This window comes from Schistocerca nitens, chromosome 10, assembly GCF_023898315.1.
Source record: "Schistocerca nitens isolate TAMUIC-IGC-003100 chromosome 10, iqSchNite1.1, whole genome shotgun sequence".
Classification (NCBI taxonomy): domain Eukaryota; kingdom Metazoa; phylum Arthropoda; class Insecta; order Orthoptera; family Acrididae; genus Schistocerca; species Schistocerca nitens.
The window spans coordinates 24,127,261-24,154,404 of NC_064623.1; the positions used below are offsets into that span (position 1 = coordinate 24,127,261).

General features: G+C 43.7%; 1 protein-coding gene across 1 annotated transcript in view; it reads right to left on the minus strand.

The window, feature by feature from the left end:
• The window catches only part of LOC126209817 (MD-2-related lipid-recognition protein-like), a 54,507-nt gene extending 34,804 nt beyond the window's left edge, over positions 1-19,703 (minus strand). The window contains exon 1 of the mRNA XM_049938950.1: positions 19,610-19,703. Within this exon, the coding sequence (XP_049794907.1) occupies positions 19,610-19,703 (94 nt within the window). The remainder of the gene's footprint in view (positions 1-19,609) is intronic.
• Positions 19,704-27,144: the final 7,441 nt, after the last annotated feature.

Below are 27,144 nucleotides of genomic sequence, written 5' to 3' on the forward strand. Positions count from 1 at the left end.
CTCCAATGCTAAATTTGTGATCCCTTCATGCCTCAGAACATGTCCTACCAACCGGTCTCTTCTTCTTGTCAAGTTGTGCCACAAACTCCTCTTCTCTCCAATTCTATTCAATACCTCCACATTAGTTATGTGATTTACCCATCTAATCTTCAATATTCTTCTGTAGCACCACATTTCGTAAGCTTCTATTCTCTTCTTGTCTAAACTATTTATCGTCCACGTTTCACTTCCATACATGGCTACACTCCATACAAATACTTTCAGAAACGACTTCCTGACACTTAAATCTATACTCGATGTTAACAAATTTCTCTTCTTCAGCAACGCTTTCCTTGCCATTGCCAGTCTACATTTTAGATGCTCTCTACTTCGACCATCATCAGTTATTTTGCTCCCCAAATAGCAAAACTCCTTTACTACTTTAAGTGTCTCATTTCCTTATCTAATTCCCTCAGCATCACCCGACTTAATTTAATGTGTTCATGCGGAATCGATTTGCGCTGGAAAACAAATTAGTTCCAGTTGTGGCCACCAGATGCAAATCTGGGGCTGTACAGTGCTCGTATGACGGTACAACATCCACGCTGTCATTTGACCTCCCATAACGTGAGTGTAAAGTGTGACTATCAGAAAGAGAGGCCGCGTGCTGTTAGTGAAACTGTTTTATGTGAACGGCAGCAATTACAGTGCTGCATTGAGAGAGTATCATCGGCTGTGAGATCTAACGAGAGACCCGATGTCATTAAATGGTTTAAAGAAGATTATGAACTTGGAAAACATTGGTAACTTGATGTGGCATCTGGAGGAGGAAGGCGTCCTATCCCGGTGGAAGTTACTCGAGAAGTCGCTGTTGTTCTAACTGACCGTGTAGCCCGTGCCCCGGGCAGGGCTGGTGCTCGCGCAGTGTCACGAAAGTTGCCCATTCCACAGTTAACAGTATGGAAAATTTTTCGATCTATCTTAGACTTGTACCCATACAAGAACCTGAAGGTGCAGCAACTGAAACCTCACGATCCATAGCAACATTCTGAATTTGTCCCTCAGTTTCTGGCACGGGTCGAAGTTGGTGACATGTGGTCGGGCAAGATTCTGTGGCGTCACGAGGCACATTTCACACTGAAGGTTGCAGTGGATACACAGAATTTCCGAGTGTGGGGTACGGTTAAACGGCGTGCTGTGCACGGATAACCATTACACTTGCCCTGTGTGACTTTGTAACGTGGATTCACAGTTGCGTTCAATCTCTGTCTGTTCTTCCTTCAGGAGGATACACCTGTCAAGTGTTACGTGACGTCCGCATACTATCGAGAACTCGTTGTACACCATGTGACGCCTGCTTTGGAAGAGTGTAACTGTTTTCCTGGAAGATCGGACAACGCCTCGTGACGCTCGCGCAGTGCAAGATACGCGCAATGCGACCTTTCACGAACTTGCTATCGCCAGAGGTTTCACTGATGCACGGCCTGAGAGATCACCTGACCTGAACCCATGTGACTTTTTGCTCCGGGGATATCTAAAAGGACACGTTTACCAGGGGCGCTTTCGGTCCCTACCTGACCTGGAGGCCACGTTGCTCAGATTCCAGAAGAACGGCTGCGAACAACGGTTGTTCACGTCGGTTTACGGATTGAGCATATAGCCGACGTCTCTGGTACTTATATTGAACAAATTGCGTAAGTGGCAGTTCTATATCTACGTGATTACTCTGCTATTCACAATAAAGTGCCTGGCAGAGGGTTCAATGAACCACCTTCAAGCTGTCTCTCTACCGTTCCACTCTCGAACGGGGCGCGGGAAAAACGAGCACTTAAATTTTTCGATGCGAGCCCTGATTTCTCTTATTTTATCGTGATGATCATTTCTCCCTATGTAGGTCGGTGCCAACAGAATTTTTTCGCAATCGAAGGAGAAAAATGGTGATTCAAATTTCATGAGAAGAGCCCGTCGCTACGAAAAACGCATTTCTTTTAATGATTGTCACTCCAATTCAGGTATCATGTCTGTGGCACTATCTCTCTCTAATACAAAACGAGCTGCCGTTCTTTGTACTTTTTCAATGTCATCCGTCAGTCCTACGTGATGCGGATCCCACACTGCACAGCAATATTCCATAACAGGGCGGACAACCGTGGTGTAAGCAGTCTCTTTAGTAGATCTATTGCACCTTCTAAGTGTTCTGCCAATGAATCGCAATCTTTGGTTGGCTCTACCCACAACATTACTTATGTGATCGTTCCAATGTAGGGTATTTGTGATTGTAATCCCTAAGTATTTAGTTGAATTTACAGGCTTCAGATTTGTGTGATTTATCACGTAATCGAAATTTAGCGGGTTTCTTTTAGTACTCATGTGAATAACTTCACACTTTTCTTTATTCAGGGTCAATTGCTACTTTTCGCGCCATACAGATATCTTACGTAAATCATTTTGCAATTCGTATTGGTCATCTGATGACTTTACAAGACAGTAAATGACAGCATCATCTGCAAACGCCGGCCGTTGTGGACGAGCGGTTCTAGGTGTTACAGTCCGGAGCCACGCGGCTGCTGCGGTCGTAGGTTCGAATCCTGCCTCGGGCATGGATATGTGTGATGTCCTGCTGCATAGAAACATGCTACGGGTGCAATCGATGTTGATGTAGCATTCTCAACACCGACGATTTGAGATTCCCGATTCTCGCGCAATTTGTCTGCTACTGATGTGCGGATTAGTCGCGACAGCAGCTAAAACATCTACTTGGGCATCATCATTTGTTGCAGGTCGTGGTTGACGTCTCACATGTTGCTGAACACTTCCTGTTTCCTTAAATAACGTAACTATCCGGTGAACGGTCCGGACATTTGGATGATGTCGTCCAGGATAACGAGCAACATACATAGCACACGCCCGTTGGGCATTTTGATCACAATGCCCATACATCAACACGATATCGACCTTTTCCGCAATTGGTAAACGGTCCATTTTAACACGGGTAATGTATCCCGAAGCAAATACCGTCAGCACTGGCGGAATGTTACGTGATACCACGTACTTATACGTTTGTGACTATTACAGCGCCATCTATCACAAAGCGAAAAAAGTGGTCCAACTAAAACATTCATATTTCTTTACGTACTACACGAATATGTAATAAAAATGGGGGTTCCTATTTTTAAAAACGCAGTTGATATCCGTTTGATACTATGGCAGCGCCATCTAGCAGGCCAAACATAACGCCATCTGGTTTCTCCCTTCAAGCTAGACGAGTTTCGTTCTTTGTAGTTTTTTCGTTTGACGCTTATTTCGTGAGATATTTGCCCCGTTCACGATCAATGGACCACCCTGTATAGTACGTTAGAGTGCAGATAAAGTGATCCCAGGTAAACCATTTTTATTTAACATAAAAAAACGGTAACATAACGGCGATACAATAGCCGTGTATTTACAGATACAATGACATTAAGCAAAGAGAACAATCAGATCTTTCGTGTGGTGTTGTGATCTTCGTCCAAAGACTGATTTGCTGCAGCTCTCCATGCCAGTCTATCCTGTGCAAGCCTCTTCATCTCCGAGTAACAACTGCAACGTACCTACATCCTTCTGAAGCTGCTTACTGTATTCATCTCTTGCTCTCCCTCTACGATTTTTACCCTCCACGCTTCCCTCCAGTACTAATCGACCCCTCAGAATGTGTCCTATCAACCGACAGGTGACACGTACCTAAGCATCCTGTCTGATCACCTGCATCCATTCGCGTCCATAGTGCATTCCGTCGGATTTGGGCAATTACATCAGGACAATGCGACACCCCACAGTCAAGTTCTGCCAAAAATTCCTCTTATCCCCAACCCTATTCAGTACCTCCGCTTTAGTTATGTGATCTACTCATCTAATCTTCAGCATTATTCTGTAGCAGCACATTTGAAAAGCTTCTATTCTCTTCTTATCTGAACTATTTATCGCCCGTGTTTCACTTCCATACATAGCTACACTCCATACAAATATTTTCGGAGAAGTGTTCCTGACACTTAAATCTATACTCGATGCTAATAAATTTCTCTTCTTCAGAAACGCTTTCCTTGCCATTGCCAGTCTACATTTTATATCCTCTCTACTTCGACCATCATCAGTTATTTTGCTCCCCAAATAGCAAAAATCGTCTGTTACTTTAAGTGTCTCATTTCCTAATCTAACTCCCTCAGCATCACCCGATTTATTTAGACTAAATTCCATTATTCTTGTTTTGCTTTTGTTGATGTTCATCTTATATCCTCCTTTCAAGACACTGTCCATTCCGTTCAGCTGCTCTTCCAAGTACTTTGCTGTCTCTGATCGAATTATAATGTCATCGGCAAACGTCAAAGTTTTTATTTCTTCTCCTTGGATTTTAATTCCTACTCCAAATTTTGCTTTTGTTTCCTTTACTGCTTGCTCAATATACAGATTGAATAACTTTGTCTCACTCCCTTCTCAACTACTGCTTCCGTTTCGTGGCACTAGACTCTTATAACTGTCATTTGCTTTCTGTACAAATTGTAAATAGCATTTCGCTCCCTGTATTACCACTGCCACCCTTAGAATTTGAAAGAGATTATTCGAGTCAACATTGTCAAAAGCTTTCTCTAAGTCTACAAATGCTATAAACATAGGTTTATTTTTTCTTAACTTATCTCCTAGGGTAAGTCGTAGCGTCAATATTGCCTCGCATGTGCCTACATTCTCCACAATCCAAACTGATCTTCCCCGAGGTCGAGTGCTATCAGTTTTTGCATTCTTCTGTAAAGGATTCGCGATAGTATTTTGCAACCGTGACTTATTAAACTGATAGTTCCGTAATTTTTATATCTGTCAGCACCGGCTTTCTTTGGAATTGGAATTACTATACCCCGCTGAAGTCTGCGGGTATTTAATACATTTTGTACACCAGGTGGAAAAGTTTTGGCCGGCCGCGGTGGCCGAGCGGTTCTAGGCGCTACAGTCTGGAACCGCGCGACCGCTGCGGCCAAAGGTTCGAATCCTGCCTCGGGCACGGATGTGTGTGATGTCCTTAGGTTAGTTAGGTTTAAGTAGTTCTAAGTTCTAGGGGACTGATGACCTCAGAAAGCCGGCCGCGGTGGTCTAGCGGTTCTAGGCGCTCAGTCCGGAGCCGCGCGACTGCTACGGTCGCAGGTTCGAATCCTGCCTCGGGCATGGATGTGTGTGATGTCCTTAGGTTAGTTAGGTTTAAGTAGTTCTAAGTTCTAGGGGACTTATGACCTCAGCAGTTGAGTCCCATAGTGCTCAGAGCCATTTGAACATTTTTTTTGACCTCAGAAGATTAGTCCCATAGTGCGCAGAGCCATTTGAACCATTTTTGAACAGTTTTGACAAGGCTGGCTCTCCCAAGGCTATCAGTAGCTCTAACGGAATTTTGTCTACTCCCGGGGCCTTGCTTCGACTTAACTCTTTCGTATGTTTTAAATGTGTGTGAATTCCTAAGAGACCAAACTGCTGAGGTCATCGGTCCCTAGACTTACACACTACTTAAACTAACTTATGCTAAGAACAACACACACACCCATGTCCGAAGTAGAACTCGAACCTCTGGCGGGAGGGGCAGCGCAATCCGTGACACGGCGCCTCAAATTGAGCGGCCACTCCGCGCGGCTCGTATGTTTTAATCAGCATAATAGATGCATGTTCCCATTTGTTTACTTTCAAGGAAATTTATCGTGCTTTTACTTTTTAACAAAAATAATGTTGAAGTTTGTGTTTATTCACTCCGTTCCCACCTTACTCAAGTACTCAACGAATTTACACTTCTGGCCATTAAAATTGCTACACCAAGAAGAAATGCAGATGATAAACGGCTATTCATTGGTCAAATAAATTATACTAGAACTGACATGTGATTACATTTTCACGCAATTTGGGTGCACAGATCCTGAGAAATCAGTACCCAGAACAACCACCTCTGGCCGTAATAACGGCCTTGATACGCCTGGGCATTCAGTCAAACAGAGCTTGGATGGCGTGTACAGGTATAGCTGCCTATGCAGCTTCAACACGATACCACAGTTCATCAAGAGTAGTGACTGGCGTGTTGTGACGAGCCAGTTGCTCGGCCACCATCTCCAGATCTGGAGAATGTGCTGGCCAGGGCAGCAGTCGAACATTTTCTGTATCCAGAAAGGCCCGTACAGGACCTGCAACATGCGGTCGTGCATTATCCTGCTGAAATGTAAATTTTCGCGGGGGTCGAATGAGGGGTAGAGCCACGGGTCGTAACACATCTGAAATGTAACGTTCACTGTTCAAAGTGCCGTCAATGCGAACAAGAGGTGTCCGAGACGTGTAACCAATGGCACCCCATACCATCACGCCGGGTGATGCGCCAGTATGGCGATGGCGAATACATGCTTCCAATGTGCTTTCACCGCAATGTCGCCAAACACGGATGCAACCATCACGATGATGTAAACAGAGCCTGGATTCATACGAAAAAATGACGTTTTGCCATCCGTCACCCAGGTTCGTCGATGAGTACACCATCGCAGGCGCTCCTGTCTGTGATGCAGCGTCAAGGGTAACCGGAGCCATGGTCTCCGAGCTGATAATCCATGCTGCTGCAAACGTCGTCGAACTGTTCGTGCAGATGGTTGTTGTCTTGCAAACGTCCCCATCTGGTGACTCAGGGATCGAGACGTGGCTGCACGATCCGTTACAGCCATGCGGATAAGATGCTTGTCATCTCGACTGCTAGTGATACGAGGCCGTTGGGGTCCAGCACGGCGTTCCGTATTACCCTCCTGAATCCACCGATTCCATATTTTGCTAACAGTCATTGGATCTCGAGCAACGCGAACTGCAATGTCGCGATACTATAAACCGCAATCGCGATACGCTATAATCCGAGCTTTATCAAAGTCGAAAACGTGATGGTACGCATTTCTCCTCCTTACACGAGGCATCACAACAACGTTTCACCAGGCAACGCCGGTCAAATGCTGTTTGTGTATGAGAAATCGGTTGGAAAGTTTCCTCATGTCAGCACGTTGTAGGTGTCGCCACCGGCGCCAACCTTGTGTGAATGCTCTGAAAAGATAATCATTTGCGTATCACAGCATCTTCTTCCTGTCGGTTAAATTTCGATTCTGTAGCACGTCATCTTCGTGGAGTAGCAATTTTAATGGCCAGTAGTGTATTTGTTTCTCACGTTCCGAGTAGGACCTATGAGTGGTTCGGCAATTTTTTACCATTCATATTTCTTTTACTTGGACATACGTGCTGTAGATCCCTTGGAGCCCAGAAGCACCTGTGATATCTATGTTCTTGTAACGGCAGCAATGCTTTCTCTTCGGACCACCTGTCGCTCCCGCAACTCCAGTCAGCAACAACAAATATATAGGGGACAGCAGACGAAAGCTTTCTATATGCTGGCGCCGAATCGAAGAGAACGCGAACTCCCTTTGGCAACTCGCTACAAGGCCGACAAAAAGCGGAACTCTAGCGAACACAAGAGAATGCGAAGCGAACACGACCTAATGCCGTTTCCTCACGCGCGCCTGGCGTTTACATGAGTAACTTCTTGTTCGTTGTTGAATGTTTAATACAAAGAGGCCTTTACAGTGATGAGTACATACAGGATACTGGTCCCTAGAATAAGAGCGAGAGAATTCGTGCAGGCGTCCATTAACGGCCATCATGCCATCATCGCATTTCCTGGTCACATCTATGCGGATGCGTCAAAACACATCTGCCGCGATCCTAATGGCTGGAAAGTTTCCCGCCCTGCGATAGGGGCTACAGCTCTTAGACTGCCAGCTACCAAAGTTACGCCACTCCTTGTTGTGGGCTCTGAAAATGATCTGTTCTGACGTGTTTACAAGGGAGGCGCTCAGTGATTTCGTGATGTTTTTGATATAGAGAGAGAGGGGGGGGGGGAAGCGGGAGGGAGAGAGAGAGAGAGAGGGAGGAGGGAAAGGGGTGATGGAAAGGGGCGAGGGAGAGGGGGGGGGGAGGCGGCTCAATAAGAGAAACGCCAAGCAATGAGTTTTATTACACCCGCCCAGATCACAGGCGTTGCGACGTAAGGTATCACTCATGAGACATTACTCCAACAATTTGTTGGCTTGGAATGCCTAGAAAACTTCTGAATGAGGAAACAGCCATCTCTGTTCGTATACACAGAATTAGTAAATATTTTGTAGCTAGCAGTTGGAAGCGTGTGCAACTAAGAAAAAGAGAAGACGTTAATAGCAGATCACGTATCAACCAGCTGTGCAAAGCAGAGTTGCTGCTAGCTACACTGAAGAGTCAATAGCGTTTAGGCATGGACTCGAGTAATGTCTGAAGTAGTGCTGGAGGGCTGTGCATAAATCCATAAGAGTACGAGGCGGTGGATATCTCCTCTGAATAGCGCGTTGCAAGGTATCCCGGATATGCTCAATAATGATCATGTCTTCTGAGTTTGGTGGCTAGCGGAAGTGTTTAAACTCACAAGAGTGTTCCTGGAGCCACTCTGTGGCGATTCTGAGCGTGTGGGGTGTCGCATTGTTCTGCTGGAATTGCCCAAGTCCGTCGGAACGCATCCGTCGGAATGCAGAATGGACATGACTGGATGCAGGTGATCAGACAGGATGCTTACGTACGTGTCACCTGTCAGAATCGTATCTAGACGTATCAGGGGTCCCATATCACTCCAACTGCACTTCCCCCACACCATTACAGAGCCTCCACCATCTTGAACAGTCCCCTGCTCACATGCAGGGCCCATAGATTCATTAGGCTGTCACCGTACCCGTACACGTTCATCCGCTCGATATTATTTTAAACGAGACTCTCCGACCAGGTAACATGTTTGCAGTCAACAGTCTATAACACCACGTTGGAACTCACTTAAATGTTGATAACCCGCCATTGTAGCAGCAGTAACAACAGTTCTTTTATATAGGTGTTGCCGAGCGCAGCGCCGTGTTCTGCCTGTTTACATATCTCTGTATTTGAATACGCATGCCTATAGCAGTTTCTTTGGCGCTTCGGTGTAATTTGGTAAGCATAAGAGTTCAGTTCACAAACGCTGATATTCTTTTGTGAAGTCTGTCAACTCAGTATTACTCTCCAAATTTAGAATGGTGCAAGACGTTTTTGTACCCTTTTCGTCTCAGTTAAGAGAAAATGCGCTTCTCATTGACTAAATGAAGGAAGTGAATAACTTCCTGGCCGATCCGATACTTCTTTAGCAGCATCTGGAAGGGTGATGGGGTCACTGTAAACCGGATTTGAGAGCCCGTGTGAATGTACAAAAACAGTGGCAGTAAGCACCCTTCTGAATTGCGCAAACAGTAGAATGCTCTTCATAACGTTTCCGCCTCAAATATCGTTTAGTATGGTTAAAGCTGTCGGTGATCTGTGTTCACGCAAAGAAACAGTTGGAAGGGACTCACCAAACAGTATCCTACCCGTGTTAACACCGGCATTGCATTGAGATTTAACTTGGCGCACCTCCATTCGTCGATATCCCACGGCACAGAGTGTTGGTCACTAAACTCAAGCACAAATGCTGTGTTTAGCGCATTAGCAAGCCACGTGGGCTATTCATGGTATTAAATCACGAAAGCTCGTGTAGACACCTGCAAAATAAGTGGCGGAGTCTCTGTATGACATCGTAACACTTCTCCTCGCTTGTGGGAATGGTTGACATCGCTGACTGGTTTTAACAAGAATAGCAATACACAGTCAGTGGACACTACACAAAGGAAACGTTTATCTGTTGCGGGCAAGTTCTTAACCACCGTACAAAAAAGTTTAAAATTTTTTCCTAAGCGTTAAAGGCAGCAAATGAAAAAATGCAAATTTTTAAAATCAGGTGACCTCCTCTGCCACTGTAGTTTTAATTGATCAGGCTCTGCGAGAGCATAAGAGGAACGAGTCTTGCGTAATTAACAGAAAAATGATAAGTGAATTTAAAAAAAAAAAACAGAAAAAAGGATAAAAATAAAAGAGACAAGATCTGCGATAATATAAACAATAAATAGCACCTTACAGTACAAGGCCCTGAACTCCTGTACACGGTAAAAGGTAAAAGGAATGTGCCCCAAGCAGCTCTTCGACTTGAAAATCTGAGGTTTATGACTCCAATTTTTCACTTATACTGTACGCCTAATGAAAATGATACCTGGAGAATAGCTATCGCCTCCCTGTAAAACGTTAAAGATGTTATCTAATTGCAGACCGTCCTTCCGTCTATTCTTTACTGACAAGGGAACCTCCCCGTCGCACCCCACTCAGATTTAGTTATAAGTTGGCACAGTGGATAGGCCTTGAAAAACTGAACACAGATCAATCGAGAAAACAGGAAGAAGTTGTGTGGAACTATGAAAAAAATAAGCAAAATATACAAACTGAGTAGTCCATGCACAATATAGGTAACATCTAGGAAAGCGTAAGCAAAGGAGCGCCGTGGTCCCGTGGTTAGCGTGAGCAGCTGCGGGATGAGAGATCGTAGGTTCAAGCCTTTCCTCGAGTGAAAATTTTAATTTTTTATTTTCAGTTTACGTGACAAACTCTTATGTTTTTATTAATTTTTTTGGGAGTGATTATCACATCCACAAGAAAACCTAAATCGGGCTAGGTAGAAGAATCCTTTTACCCATTCGCCAAGTGTACAAATTAGGTGGGTCGACAACATATTCCTGTCATGTGACGCACATGCCGTCACCAGTGGCGTATAGAATATATCAGACGTGTTTTCCTGTGAGGAATCGGTTGACCTATGACCTTGCGATCAAATGTTTTCGGTTCCCATTGGAGAGGCACGTCCTTTCGTCTACTAATCGCACGGTTTTGCGGTGCGGTCGCAAAACACAGACACTAAACTTATTACAGTGAACAGAGACGTCAATGAACGAACGGACAGATCATAACTTTGCGAAAATAAAGAAAGTAAAATTTTCACTCGAGGGAAGACTTGAACCAAGGACCCCTCAATCCGCAGTTACTCACGCTAACCACGGGACCACGGCGCTCCTTTGCTCACTGTATCCTATATGTTGCTTATCTTACACATGGACTACTCAGTTTGTATATTTTGCTATTTTTTCATAGTTTCACACAACTTCTTCCTGTTTTCTCGATTGATCTGTGTTCAGTTTTTCAACGCCTATCCACTGTGCCAACTTATAACTAAATCTGAGGGGGGTGCGATGGGGAGGTTCCCTTGTGAGTGTAACTAGTTTCTTTTGAATGAGTTCATATTATGATCGACGACAAAGCCCCTGTGGGTACTTGTTGCATAAGGATAGCAGAGTAGGAATACAGCGCCGCCTGAACGACACGCACAAAATTCGCGAACTGGCACCGCAGATCGTCCTGACTGCTATTTTCGGCGCTGAGATATTATATTCTTTGTGAAACCACAGAACCGATCCGAAATATGATACCATAACACACAGCTTGCTTCAGGAGGAATAGCAAATACAGGGTATATCAAAAAGAATCATCCGATTTAAATATTATCATAACTACTATGTTATTTGAGATATGTGCTTGAACAATGTACTGTTGGAAAGAGCAAACTCTTTGAGTTTTACATGGTTCCCGCTAGATAGCAGCAGTATGCGCCCACTTCAGTTCTAGTAAAAATGGTGTCGGGACAACAAGGCGTTTTGTGGTCAGTATGCCCCCCTTGAGATGCACGCCATATGTCAATGCGGTATTCATATTGTTCCCACACTGCAGGGAGCGTGTCTTGAGTATTGTTTCCACAGCTGCTGTTATGCGATGTTTCTGTTCATTCATTAATGTTGCTAACGGATGCACATAAACAGAGTCTTTTTATGAACCCCCCCCCCCCCCCCTCCGAAGAATCACACACAGTCAGACCTGCAGACCTTGGAGGCCTGTAATGTAAGGCTCAATCATTTGGTCCAGTGCGACCGACCCAACGTTCGGTAATCCTTTGATTTAAAAATTCCCTTATTTCCAGATGCTAGTGTGGCGGTGCCCCGTTCCATTGGTAAATGAAGTCGTTCGATTCAGTCTCCTACTGTGGGAAAAGAAAGTTCTCAAGCATATCGAGATGTGTGCTTCCTGTAACAGTGTTCTCGGCAAAGAGGAATGGGCTGTACACATTTTCCCGTGAAACTGCACACAATACATTAATTTTTGAAGAGTTCCTCTCATGCTGTACAACTTCATGTGGTTGTTCCGTACCCCATATTCTCACATTATGACGGTTCACCTTTCCATTCAAATGGAATGTTGCCTCGTCACTAAACGCAAAGCGTTTGCCAAGAACGAAATTACAGAACTCCACACGCTGTTGTTTGTCACCTTCACGAAGAGCTTGCAGTAGCTGAGTTTTGTACGGTTTCATGTGTAAACGTCGACGCAACACACGCTAGACGGACATCGGGGGCATGTTGGGCTGTCGAGGTGCACGGCGAACGGATTTCTGCGGACTCTTTGTGAAACTATGGCGGATGCGTTCGACGTCTGTGTCAAACACTCGGGGACGGCCCGGCGATTTGCCTCTACAGAGACAACCTATTTCTCGGAACTGTTCGTGCCACCGTCTAATGCTTTGTGCTGTGGGAGGATCCACACCACACCCAGTACGAAAGTCACGCTGAACAGCTGTCACTGATCCGCACTGCGCAAAACGTAGAACACAAAACGCTTTCTGTTATCCCGACTCCATTAATTTTTACTAGACCTGAAGTAGGCGCACATTGCTGCTACCTGGCGGGAACCATGTAAAACTCAGTTTGCTCTTTCCAACAGTACGGTGTTCACTCACATATCTCAAATAACATAATAGTTATGACTTTTTGAAATCGGTTGATTCTTTTTTATACACCCTGTATAATTATGTGTGTTCACAGTTCATTAAATACTGCGATTTTTTAGATCAACGTTTTATTATTAGGACTTTATTAGCACTATAGATAAGAGACGTGTGAAGAGATCTGGGACCATATTGTCACTAAATGGTAAAATACTTATCTTGATCGGCAAAATAATTTTATTTATTACCTAATGACGCATTTCTGGAAAAATCCCATCGCCAGCTGAATTAAAATCTGTACAAAGTATCTTGTCACTGCCTACTTCGCTCCGTAACGCCATCTATGTCCTAAACATATCCTGTATTGATTGTAATATATCTAATGATGACCGAGCGAGGTGGCGCAGTGGTTAGCACACTGGACTCGCATTCGGAAGGACGACGGTTCAATCCCGCGTCCGGCCATCCTGATTTAGGTTTTCCGTGATTTCCCTAAATCGCTCCAGGCAAATGCCGGGATGGTTCCTTTGAAAGGGCACGGCCGACTTCCTTCCCCATCCTTCCCTAACCCTATGAGACCGATAACCTCGCTGTTTGGTCTCTTCCCCCAAAAACAACAACAACAACAACAATATCTAATGATGGGGTTCTATCGAAACGCGTCATGAGATGATAAAGTTATTTTGCCGATGAAGACAAGTGTTGTACTGTTTAAAAATTTTCTCTTTTATTAATTGTGAATACGTTGTGCTCTGGCATAGAAATCCGGATGAATGGAAATGAACTGTCATCAACATCGGGGTGAACTTGGTGTGGGTCAAAGGACACATTGGAACCATAGTGAACGATGCGGCGGACTCAAAGCTACAGAAACCATTACAAGATAATAAATCCAAGAAATTAGATAGCAAAGTAGTGATTTAATTCAGTCTGGAAATATCTACATCTCTGCAATCCACTACTAAGTGCCGGCCGCGCGGGGTAGCTGTGCGGTCTTGGCCACCGTGTCACGGTTCGCGCGGCTGCCCCCGTCGGAGGTTCGAGTCCTCCCTCGGGCATGGCTGTGTCTGTTTTCCTTAGCATAAGCTACTTTAAATTAGATTATGTAGTGTGTAAGGTTAGGGACTGATGACCTCAACAGTTTGGTCCCTTAGTACTTACCACATATTTCCAAAAATTTATTAAGTGCCGGGTAGAAGGTTCATCGAACAACTTCGCACTATTTCTCTACTGTTCGAGTTTCTAACAGCGCACGGGGAAAACCAACAGTTACATCTTTCCGTGGAAGGTCTGATTTCTCTTATTTTATTACTATGGTCATTTGTCCCTATGTAGGTCGACGCCGACAAAATATTTTCGCATACGGAGGAGAAAGTTGGAGACTGAAGTTTCGTGAAAAGTTCTCGGTGCAACGAAAAACGCCTTTCTTTTAATGGTTGCCACCCCAACTCATTCCCCATTTCGCGATAGTACGAAACGAGCTGCCCTTCTTTGAAATTTTTCGATATCCTGCGTCAGTCCCATTTGGTAAGTACCCTAGCAGAGAATGGAGAAGTCCGCAGCTCGTGGTCGTGCGGTAGCGTTCTCGCTTCCCACGCCCGGGTTCCCGGGTTCGATTCCCGGCGGGGTCAGGGATTTTCTCTGCCTCGTGATGACTGGGTGTTGTGTGATGTCCTTAGGTTAGTTAGGTTTAAGTAGTTCTAAGTTCTAGGGGACTGATGACCATAGATGTTAAGTCCCATAGTGCTCAGAGCCATTTGAACCATTTTTAGGATGGAGAAGTGTACAGTAGGCAGTCCGTTTACTGAATATGTCGCATCTTCTAAGTGTTCTGCCAATGAAATGCAGTCTTTGATTCGTCTTCTCCACAACTTTACCTATGTGCTCGCTCCAATTTAACTTGTTCAGCCGGCCGAAGTGGCCGTGCGGTTAAAGGCGCTGCAGTCTGGAACCGCAAGACCGCTACGGTCGCACGTTCGAATCCTGCCTCGGGCATGGATGTTTGTGATGTCCTTAGGTTAGTTAGGTTTAACTAGTTCTAAGTTCTAGGGGACTAATGACCTCAGCAGTTGAGTCCCATAGTGCTCAGAGCCATTTTAACTTGTTCATAAGCTGGTTACTTAGTAGACAGTTGCTTTTAGAACTCGTGTGAATGGCCTCAACTTTTCATTATTTAGAGTCAATTGTCACATTCCGCAAAATACAGATATATTGTGCGAATAATTGTAGAATTGATCTTGATCTTCTGGTGTCATTACTAGACAGTTAGTGACAGAGCCATCTGCAAAAAGTCTAACATAGCTGCTCAGATTGTCACCTAAATCGTTTATACGGATCAGGAACAGTAGAGGGTGCATAACACTTCCCTAGGGAACGCCAGATATGACTTCTGTATTACTCGATGATCAGTTACTACAACTGAGACAGAACCCAGTGGCGCTACTTGATTAGAAGCAGCGTCTGAGGAACGGTGTCAAAAGCCTTTTGGAAACATGAAATCAATTCGACATCCCCTGTCGATAGCATTCATTACTTCACGAGGATAAAAAGATAATCGTGTTTCACAGCAACGATATTTTCTGAATCCATGCTGACCCTTTGGCAATAGACCGTTACCTTCAAGGAACTTTATAATGTTCGAATACAGCATATGTTCCAGAATCGTACTGGAAATCGACATTAGTGAGAAGAAGAAGAAGATTAGAGAAGAGAGTGGACCAGTTTAGAAACCATATCACATCCACATTTATATCTGGAGTGTGGCGAAACTGGATCAGAGCTACGTAATACGTCTGACATTGGGACGTGTTGGCCCGGTCGTGTCCTTTACACGTTCCCATGTGGGGCCACGACATTGCTGAAGAAGCCACTTAATATTAGTACACTTAGATACAGAAAACAGAAAACAAAATTATACCTACTTCCATTTAGCCGTCTTAAGTACAAACAAAGTAACGAACTATTACATCGTAGGAAACCCTTGCATTTACGTCTACACAAGCGCTGTGTATTGCGTGGCAGGGGTATTCCCCGTTTTGCCAGTTATCACGGCTTTATTTTCGTTCCGTTTGCGTATTGAGCACGTGAAGAATTACTGTTTAATCGTCTCGGTGCGATTTGTAATTAGTTTACACTTGTGATTGCGGTCTTTACAGGAATGATGTGAAGGGGCTTGCAGTATATTGATAGAGCCCTCACTTCATACCGATTCTGCGACCTTACCAAATACACTTTCTCGGGGTACGCGATAGTGCTTGTGCCTGTGTTATTCTGATTACGATGCGCAGTTCCTTTGGACTTTGTTTGTACATAAGACGGCTAGATGGAACTAGGTATAATTATGTTTGCAGTTTTCTGTAGCTACGTGTACTAATATTGAGTGGTTTGAATCGGCTTCTTCACCGAAGTCAAGGCCCCGATTGGGAGCATCTAAAGGGCACGATGGGGCCAACACGTCACAATGTCAACATGCATGTATGTCCAAAGGAACATTGCATCGTAATCAGAATAACACAGCCACTGCAGTGTCGTATTTCTGTGCCGGTACCGGGCAAGCGGCTTTGAAGTACAACGTCTGACCTGTACTGGAATACACATAGTGGATGTGCGAGTACAGCTAGTAGAGGTATGGTTGACCACATATGCAAGTTTGGCCGTGAGTCGTGCACGGATAGCCGAATGGTAAGGCGACAGCTCGTGACAAGCGGGAAATACGGGTTCGAGTCCCGGTCGGGCACGAATTTTCATTGTGGTCATTCCATTCTACAACGGTCCTTATTCGCAATTACAAATTCATTTAATGTGTTTCTCTGGATAGTTGGCGTCTTCCTTCGATCGTCGGCCATTTCAGTTTCTTCAGTATCTCAGTGGCGCTCTCCCATGGGTCAGACAAAGATGTGACCATCCGTGCTGCCCTACTCTGTATACTTTCAGTGTCCCATGCGAGACCTATTTGGTACGGGTCCCACACACACGAGCAATATTTCAGGATAGGTTGCCTTAGTGTTTTGTAAACAGTATCCTTTGACTGCATTTTCCTAGTGTACTACCAGTAAACCGAAGTCTTCCACCCTCTTTATCCACGAATGAGCCAATGTGATCGTTAGATTTCGTATCCCTACAAATTTTCCACTGAGGTATTTATATTAATTGAGTGATTCCATCTAAGACTCACTGAGACTGTAGTCAGAGGACATTCGACTTTTTCGTTTTTTGAAGTGATCAGTTTTACATTTCTGAACATTTAAAGTGAGTTGCCAATTTTGCAGCACTTGGAAATCTTACCGAGATCTTTTTGAATATTTGTGCATATTTTTTCATGCGACACTTCGTTATAGATAACTGCACCATCTGCGAAAATTCTGAGGTTACTGTTAACATTGCCTGCCAGGTCTAATATACCGTGTGAAAAGCAAGGTTTCCAACACATTTCCCAAGGGCACACCTGAAATCACTTCTACATCTGCGGATGACTCTTCATCCAATATAATATACTGCACCGTCCCTACCAAGAAATTCTCAGCCCAGTCACAAATTTCGCTTGATACCCCATGCGACTGTAGTTTTGATAATAATCGTAGATGTGGTACAGAGTCAAATACTTTTCGGAAATCGAGGCATGATCGATGTGCTGGTCGGCACCGAGGAAGGCATTCTATTAAAGCAGATCAGACATCGATATATGCGGACTCTGTGTTCTTCATTTGTGTGGCCATATACGACTTGTACTACTACAAAAAAAAAAAAAAAAATTGCATACAATGACCTACCACAACAAATTCATACCTAAAATAGCTAACAGATTCAAAAAACAAGGCACTACCATTGCTTATAAAAGAAACAACTCACTACAATAGTCAAAACCAGACAGATACCGACAATCTGGTATCTATAAGCTCAGTTGCAGAGATTGTCAAAAGATATGCATTGGAATGGTTGGCAGGACATTCGACACAAGATATAAAGAACACATCAGTGCATTTAAATACCGTACAAACCATTCAACATTTCCAGATTATCTAAAACAAGAGCACCATAGACCAAGCAATATTAAAGAAAGATATGAATATCACAAAAATCAGTAAAGACAGATACCTCCTCCTTTCCAAGAAAATTTCCACGTACAAAAAGCATTAACACAAAATAAGCAGTTGCTCAATGACCAAATAAATATTCGAAACCAGACTCCATATAAAATAACTGATGAAATTACATGAAAAAGAAAAGACTGTTTACCATCCTTCACCCCCTCCCCCCCCCCACCCCACCCCGACCTCCCAATTTCATAACACTTCTTGCTCCTCACCTTCTCCTCCAACTCACACTCCATCACACTACTATACACTTATGTCGACTCATCATGGTTTCTCCTTCACCCAAACAAAAAAATAAAAATGAATGAATAAATAAGCACCTTCCATCACCATTCCTTCCTTACTCTTACATAATATATAAATACACAACGACATAATTAAATAGAGCTACACACATACAATAACCTAATAAAAAAAAGGTTGTAGGGCAAAGACAGACTAGTGGAAAGATTATGAGGACGACACCACAAAACTCAAACCACGACACATACTTAGCAGTACAAAAACAAACAAAAAACAGTGGTGTGCGTAAAAGTGTGGCCTGAAAAACATAAGAAACGCATAGTGCTGCAGAACAACTGAAAATCAGGCAAAAATTATCAATGTCTAATGCAGAAAAACGTCAACGACGGCGTTTCCTGATGTAAGCGGAAATCAAGCGCTTATCACCGTAAGTACAAATCAACATAGTCTTAACGAACTGGTTTTGGATCTAAAAGCAGATCAAAATATATATAACTGAATTATAGATCACCGATGGTGCTTTACCTCAATAAAGCGAAAAGCGTCTGGTGAAAAAAAAAAACATGCATTTTTGTACTTGCAACAACAGAACAAAAATACCCTCAAGAATTTTTGTGTATGAAATTCAGTATTGACATTATTACCTTGGACAAATATCCCACTAATTTGTGTATTTAAATCGTGTGCATTATGTGACACGAAAAAAGGGTTGTGCGTAGATGTGCAACCAATATTTAATGAATAAAACCTCTTCGATCACTAAATAATATGTCTTTATTTATTATGACGTTTCGACAGTTACCAGCCACAGATATCTGCAGTTAGGATAAAAGGAACGTAAAGAGCGACAGGCGGTTTGTTATACATCAGGCTACAAATATTTAAAAAGTTAAAAAATGTTTTAAAACATTCACTCATCAGAAGACTTTGAATTCGAAACAAGGTTCAGTGTCAGTATTAAAATCTAACAACTAGTTAGCTTGTTCGCAGATGATGCTGCCGTTTACCGTCTTTTAGAGTCATCAAAAGATCAAAACCAATTGCACTGTGACTTAGACGAGATATCTGTATGTTGCGAAAACTGCGTCTTTTCATCTTAGCCGGCCGAAGTGGCCGAACGGTTCTAGGCGCTACAGACTGGAACCGCGGGACCACTACGGTCGCAGGTTCGACTCCTGCCTCGGGCATGGATGTGTGTGATGTCCTTAGCTTAGTTAGGTTTAAGTAGTTCTAAGTTCTAGGGGACTGATGACCTCAGAAGTTAAGTCCAATAGTGCTCAGAGCCATTTCAACGATTTTTTTTTTTCATCTTAGTTGCATATATGCCTAAACGTCGTAATAAATAAACACATTTTATTTAGCGTTCTAGCCTGGTTCGCTGACATAACATTCATGAAACTGGCGGACTCGTACCGGAATTTAAGAAGGCGTGGAATCGAGTTAAGGCCGAGGAAACGGTGGTAATTCGAGAAACCGAGCAATGATAACAACGACAGTTGTAATGTTAGCGGCCGTGGCGTATACTGACTGTACTCGGGGCAGTGGCCGAAGCTGACGACCTCAGCGCTTGCGGCGGATACTGCGACCACCACCAGCACCAGCCACGTCCCTGGAGCCGCCATCTCGCTGCGCCCGCCGACCGGTAAACACTCCGGCCGCCTCGGGTACGTCGTTATAAAACCAGCCTCCCCTGTCTGACGTCACGGCCAAGTCCGATCCGCTGTTTCCGCATACTCGTCTCTCACCTGCCGCACCACGCAACTATACAGCTTCTACACTGAAGGGCCAAAGAAACTGATACACCTGCCCAATATTGTGTACCCCCCCTCCCTGCGAGCACACAGAAATGCCACAACACGACGTGACATGGACTGTACTAATATCTGAAGCAGTGCTCGAGGGAATTGACATCTTGAATCCTGTAGGGCTGTCCATAAATCCGTAAGAGTACGAGCTGGTAGAGATCTCTTCTGAACAGCACGTTGCAAGGCATCCCAGATTTGCCCAATAATGTTCGTGTCTGGGGAATCTGGTGGCCAGCGAAAGTATTTAAAGTCAGAAAGCTGTTCCTCGAGTTGGTCTTTTGTCAAAGCGGTAGGTGGATCAAAACAAAATGTACAGACACTCTGTGACCAAAATGGTACTGAAACAGAGGATGACAGACTAAAGGCCGAAATACTAAATATCTTTTTCCAAAGCTGTTTCACAGAGGAAGACTGGACTGTAGTTCCTTCTCTAGATTGTCGCACAGATGACAAAATGCTAGATATCTAAATAGACGACAGAGGGATAGAGAAACAATTAAAATCGCTCAAAAGAGGAAAGGCCGCTGGCCCTGATGGGATACCAGTTCGATTTTACACAGAGTACACGAAGGAACTTGCCCCCCTTCTTGCAGCGGTGTACCGTAGGTCTCTAGAAGAGCGTAGCGTTCCAAAGAATTGGAAAAGGGCACAGGTCATCCCCGTTTTCAAGAAGGGACGTCGAACTATAGACCTATATCTCTAACGTCGATCAGTTGTAGAATTTTGGAACACGTGTTATGTTTGAGCATAATGACTTTTCTGGAGACTAGAAATCTACTCTGTAGGAATCAGCATGGGTTTCGAAAAAGACGATCGTGTGTAACCCAGCTCACGCTATTCGTCCACGAGACTCAGAGGGCCATAGACACGGGTTCCCAGGTAGATGCCGTGTTTCTTGATTTCCGCAAGGCGTTCGATACAGTTCCCCACAGTCGTTTAATGTACAAAGTAAGAGCATATGGACTATGAAACCAATTGTGTGATTCAATTGAAGAGTTCCTAGATAACAGAACGCACCATGTCATTTTCAATGGAGAGAAGTCTTCCGAAGTAAGAGTGATTTCAGGTGTGCCGCAGGGAAGTGCCGGAGGACCGTTGCTATTCACAATATACATAAATGACGTTGTGGATGAGATCGGAAGTTCACTGAGGCTTTTTGCGGATGATGCTGTGGTATATCGATAGGTTGTAACAATGGAAAATTGTACTGAAATGCAGGAGGATCTGCAGCGAATTGACGCATGGTGCAGGGAATGGCAATTGAATCTCAATGTAGAGAAGTGTAATGTGCTGCGAATACATAGAAAGAAAGATCCCTTATCACTTAGCTACAATATAGCAGGTCAGCAACTGGAAGCAGTTAATTCCATAAATTATCTGGGAGTACGCATTAGGAGTGTTTAAAATGGAATGATCATATCAAGTTGATCGTCGGTAAAGGAGATGCCAGACTGAGATTCATTGGAAGAATCCTTAGGAAATGCAATCCGAAAACAAAGGAAGTAGATTACAGTACACTTGTTCGCCCACTGCTTGAATACTGCTCAGCAGTGTGGGATCCGTACCAGACAGGGTTGATAGAAGAGATAAAGAAGATCCAACGGAGAGCAGCGCGCTTCGTTACAGGATTATTACGTAATCGCGAAAGCGTTACGGAGGTGATGGATAAACTCCAGTGGAAGACTCTGCAGGAGAGAAGCTCAGTAGCTCGGTACGGGCTTTTGTTGAAGTTTCGAGAACATACCTTCACCGAGGAGTCAAGCAGTATATTGCTCCCTCCTACGTATATCTCGCGAAGAGACTATGAGTATAAAATCAGAGAGATTAGAGCCCACACAGAGGCGTACCGACAATCCTTCTTTCCACGAACGATACGAGACTGGAATAGAAGGGAGAACCGATAGAGGTACTCAAGGTACCCTCCGCCACACACCGTCAGGTGGCTTGCGGAGTATGGATGTAGATGTAAATGTAGAGGTAGCCACTCTGTAGCAGTTATGTACGTTTGAGGTGTCGCATTGTCCTGCTGGAATTGTCCAAGTCCGTCGAAATGCACAAAGGATGTGAATGGATGCAGGTGATCAGACAGGATGATTACGTCACCTATCAGTGTCGTAGCTAGACCCTATCACGGGTCCCATATCACTCCAACTGCACACGCCGCACACCATTACAGAGCTTCCACCAGCTTGAACAGTCCCCTACTGACATACAGGGTCCATAGATTCATGAGGTTGCCTCCATACCCGCGCACGTCCATCTGCTCGATACAATTTGTAACGAGATTCGTTCGACCTGGCAACATGTTTCCACTCGTCAACAGGCCAGTATCGGTGTTGACGGGCGCAGGCGAGGTGTAAAGCTTTGTGTCGTGCAGTTATCAAGTGTACATAAGTGGGCCTTCGGCTCCTAAAGCTCATATCATGTTTCGTTGAATGGTTCGCGCGCTGATATTGTTGATGGCCCAGCATTGAAATCTGTAACAATTTGCGGAAGGATTGCACTCCTGTCACGTTGAACGATTCTCTTCACTCGTCGTTTGTCCCGTTCTTGCAGGATGTTTTTCCTGGCCGCAGCGATGACGGAGATTTGATGTTTTGCCGGATTCCTGATATTCACAGTACACTCGTGAAATGGTCGAACGGGAAAATCCCCAGTTCATCGCTACGTCGGAGGTGCTGTGTCCCATCGCTCGTGCGTCGACTACAACACCACGTTCAGACTCACTTAAATGTTGATAAGCTGCCATTGTAGTTGCAGTAACCGATCTAACAACTGCGCCAGACACTTGTTGTCTTATATAGGTGTACCCAATCGCAGCGCCGTGTTGTGTCTGTTTACATATCTCTGTATTTGAATACTCATGCCGATACCAGTTTCTTTGGCACTTCAGTGTAGAACTCGACTCTGCCACGTCAGTTCTCCTTCGACACGGTTTGGTTTCAGTTCCAAAGTCGACCCTAGGATTTAGTGCGAAACTCACAAGGGGAGGCCGCCAATTGTAAAATTCAGATTCGATTCATACTGCGCACAATAAAAGCTCGTGGCCAGAGGTGTAGTGTGGCAAAGCACCAAGATGCACTTCTCAGCCGTTGTCGAGAAAATCGACAGTTAAAAGAAACCGTTGCGGTGAAATACTCTCTACGATTAATAATTTTCTACAGCGTCGTGGCGCAGCGGTAAGCGCTCGCGTTCGTAATCCGAAGGTCGCCGGATCGAATCTCACGCCATGCAACCCTTTTTTTTGGTATTTGTTTTTTGTAATTCAAATATATATATTTCCCGGCAATCAGTTGCAACAATTATGCATATAATAAGTTGTTGAAAGTCGTTTGTCGTGGAAAAACTGGCGACATCGAACATCATTATGTTTTCCGCAAACAAAGTTGTATTTCACAAATGTTGTTAATTGTCTTCATAATGTTAACCACGTGTAGTTAACGGAAGACGTAGAAACGATATTCCGAAACGAATACGATAGCGTTAAGTCAAACGTTCGAATTAGAATAGAAACCCCACGAACACAAATTTGCTGTGGCAGGTATGAAATATAAGCTCCGTTACCTGCTCGTTACACTTGAAGGACAGATGTTGAATGGGCCGAAACGAGCCGCCGCATAACAGCGTAGTTGCCTGCTAACTTCGAAAGGAGGTAGATGTGGTCCCTAGCGCAACTTATAACATCGTCGAAAATCAGTGCGGACGTGAGAGCTTTGGTACACCCTGTTAAACAAACGGAAAAATGGAGGCGGTACAATTGGAGAGCGATCCGCCTTCACCAACATGCATAAGCTATATATATATATATATATATATATATATATATATATATATATATATATATATATATATATATATATATATATATATTTCACCGTAGCGGTTTCTTTTAACTGTCGATTTTCTCGACAACGGCTGAGAAGTGCATCTTGGTGCTTTGCCACATTACACCTCTGGCCATGAGCTTTTATTATGCGCAGTATGAATCGAATCTGAATTTCACAATTGGCGGCCTCCCCTTGTCAGCTTGCACTTTTCTCACATGATATACGAGAACTGTGCGGATGAAGGGCAACAAGCAGATTCCATATTTCCGGAAAGGATGTGACACGGTGCCCCATTGTAGGCTATTAATAAAGGTACGAGCATATGGAATAAGTTAACAGATATGTAAGTGGCTCGAAGACTTCTTAAATATTAGAACAAAGTATGTTGTTGTCGACGACGACGACTGATAATCAGAGACAAGGGTGTCGTCAGGAGTGCCCCAGGAAAGTGTGATAGGACCGTTGTTGTTCTCTGTATACATAAATGATTCGGCGGACAGGGTAGGCAGATGATGATGCTGTGGTGCTGATGATGCTGTGGTGTGCGGTAACGTGTCGAAGGTGAGTGACTTTCGGAAGATACAAGACGTCTTACAAGGGGAGGCCGCCAATTGTGAAATTCAGATTCGATTCATACTGCGCATAATAAAAGCTTATGGCCAGAGGTGTAATGTGGCAAAGCACCAAGATGCACTTCTCAGCCGTTGTCGAGAAAATCGACAGTTAATAGAAACCGTTGTGGTGAAATACTCTACAATGTATCGCTTCCTATAGCGTCGTGGCGCAGCGGTAAGCGCTTGGGTTCGTAATGCAAAGGTTGCCGAATCGAATCTCGCGCCATTCAACTTTTTTTTTTAGTATTTGTTTTTTGTCATGGGGTCTCTAATTCCAACGTTTGACTTACACTCTACGTATTCGTTTTGGAATATCGTTTCTACGTCTTCCGTTAACTACACGTGTAAACATTATGAAGACAATTAATAACATTTGTGAAATACAACTTTGTTTGCAGAAAACATAATCATGTTCGAAGTCGCCAGTTTTTCCACGACAAACGACTTTCAACAACTTATTATATGCATAATTGTTGCAACTGATTGCCGCGAATTATATATATATATATATATATATACTAAAAAAAAGTTGCATGGCGTGAGATTCCAATCCGGCGACTTTCGGATTACGAACCCGAGCGCTTACCACCGCGCCACGACGCTGTAGGACACTACAGATCGTAGAGAGTATTTTGCCTCAACGGTTTCTTTTAACTGTCGATTTTCTCGACAACGGCTGAGAAGTGCATCTTGGTGCTTTGCCACATTACACCTCTGGCTATGAGCATTTATTATGCGCAACATGAATCGAATCTGAATTTCACAATTGGTGGCCTCCCCTTGTTAGACGAAATTTTCAGTTGGTGTGATGAATGGCAGCTAGCCCTAAATGTGGAAAAATGTGGGTTAATGCAGATGAGTAGGAATAATAAACCTCTAATGTTCGGATATAGTATTACTAGCGTCCAGCTGTATGTTGTCAAGTCGTTTAAATATCTGGGCGTAACGTTGCAAAGCGGTACGGGATGGAAGGAGCACGCGAGGACTGTGGTAGGAAGTCGTATGGTACTTCGGTTGCGAGGAAAATTGGGTGTTGGCAACATTGTGGAGCATGAATGGCAACCTTGTGACAGTAGAGTTACTTCCTGGAGTGGCATAGCATTATCCCACCAAATTCATTTGATATGTTCTCGGCATTCTGTTAAACATTCTGAACGATTTTCACTTATGGTATCTCATGCAACTATCAAATGCACGTTTTTAAGTCCAGGAGGGCCATTGCACGCAGAAATCACAACTGAATCGTGAATTTGCAAAACGGCTTAAATCCACATTTTCATGGTTTTGAGTTTCGGGCACAGCAATGTTGCAATATCCAACATGCATCGCTTAATACCAAAGAGACTTTAGTCCCTAACTTCTATACATGATTTCCAGTAATAGAACATTCGTGTTTACTGGCAAATTAGCCTTAGTCCAGGACTTATGTTGTTTTGCTTGTCAGGTAATGATGATAGTTAACAGATTCATGTATAGCTTTAAGTTGGTAAAACGTCTTTATTACTTTTGTTAGTGTGTGGACCTACGATACGTCAGTTAGAAACGAAAATGGCATCTAACAGCAGTTCTTTATGTATTGGTGTTGTTGAAAAATGAAGAAAATAATGACTAGAAAAGGAAGAAAAGAATGAAAAGGGCTGCAGAATACAAGAGTTACAATAAAGTGTGCTAAAGTTAAAGGTTTGGAACATGTAAATCATGTTAGTTTCAGCTAGACAAACAGGCCTGCTTGCGGGTAAGCAACCTGGATTTAATTTTGTTTCACAATATTGTTGTACACATGGTTGTAGCTCACTGGTAATTACTAGTAATACAGACTCTTGTTTATAAAAAATTGTCATATATTTCAGATGCAGGAAACAATGTGTCAACTTGATTTCTGAAACTGCATTGTTAGAATCAGTTAATTACATGAAAGATTTTGACACTAAGAACGAACAAGATGTGTTCTTACAATGTCAAACTGAAAGTATTGCCGTAAAAAGACGAAGAGGAAGGAAAGACGAGCCTGGTACTAGGGCAGCTATGTTCATTTATTATGTTAAAGACTCAGACAAGCAGATAGAGGTATGTAAGAAGGCCTTCCTCAGTGTTTATTGTGTTACCGAATCCAGGATGAAGAGATTGTGTAAATTGCTGCTTCATGGCAAGTCTCCTGAAGACCAACGTGGAAAACACAAACCAGGGAACGCAAAAGAGGCTGATATACTTGCTTCTGTTCATGCCCATATTGCGTCATTACCAACTAAACAAACTCACTATGTAAACACAGATGTTTTCTACTTAAACAGTAAAATAACTGTGAAAACTATGTACGAAATGTTTCGTATTAAATATCCTGATAGTAATGTGCCTTACCACTATTATCACAGATATTTAAATAACCATTTCCATTTGAGATTTGGTAGGCCCAGTGTAGACACATGCATTACGTGTGAAGAACTGAATGTTAAAGTGAAAAGCGGTGCACTTAATGGTTCTGCGAAACGTGTAGCCGCAGCAGAACTCCTAGTTCAGCGAATCGTATCATTGATATACTTTCACCTTGAATTTTAATGGAGGGCTTTTTTTGTTCTTAGGGTGTGGTTTGGTTATTGCGCTAAGAAAGGGCTAAATGTGGGGCAATACCAACACATTTAGGGCAATGTTTAGCGCGTATAGTAGAGGAACAGTTTGGAGACGATGTTTAATTGTATCAACATGACGACGTACCCTGTCAGAAAGCAGCATCTGTTAGGCAACGGTTTGTGGGCAATAACATCGCTGAAATGGCCCAGTCTTCCTAGAGTCCCAACATGAACCCTATGGAACATCCTT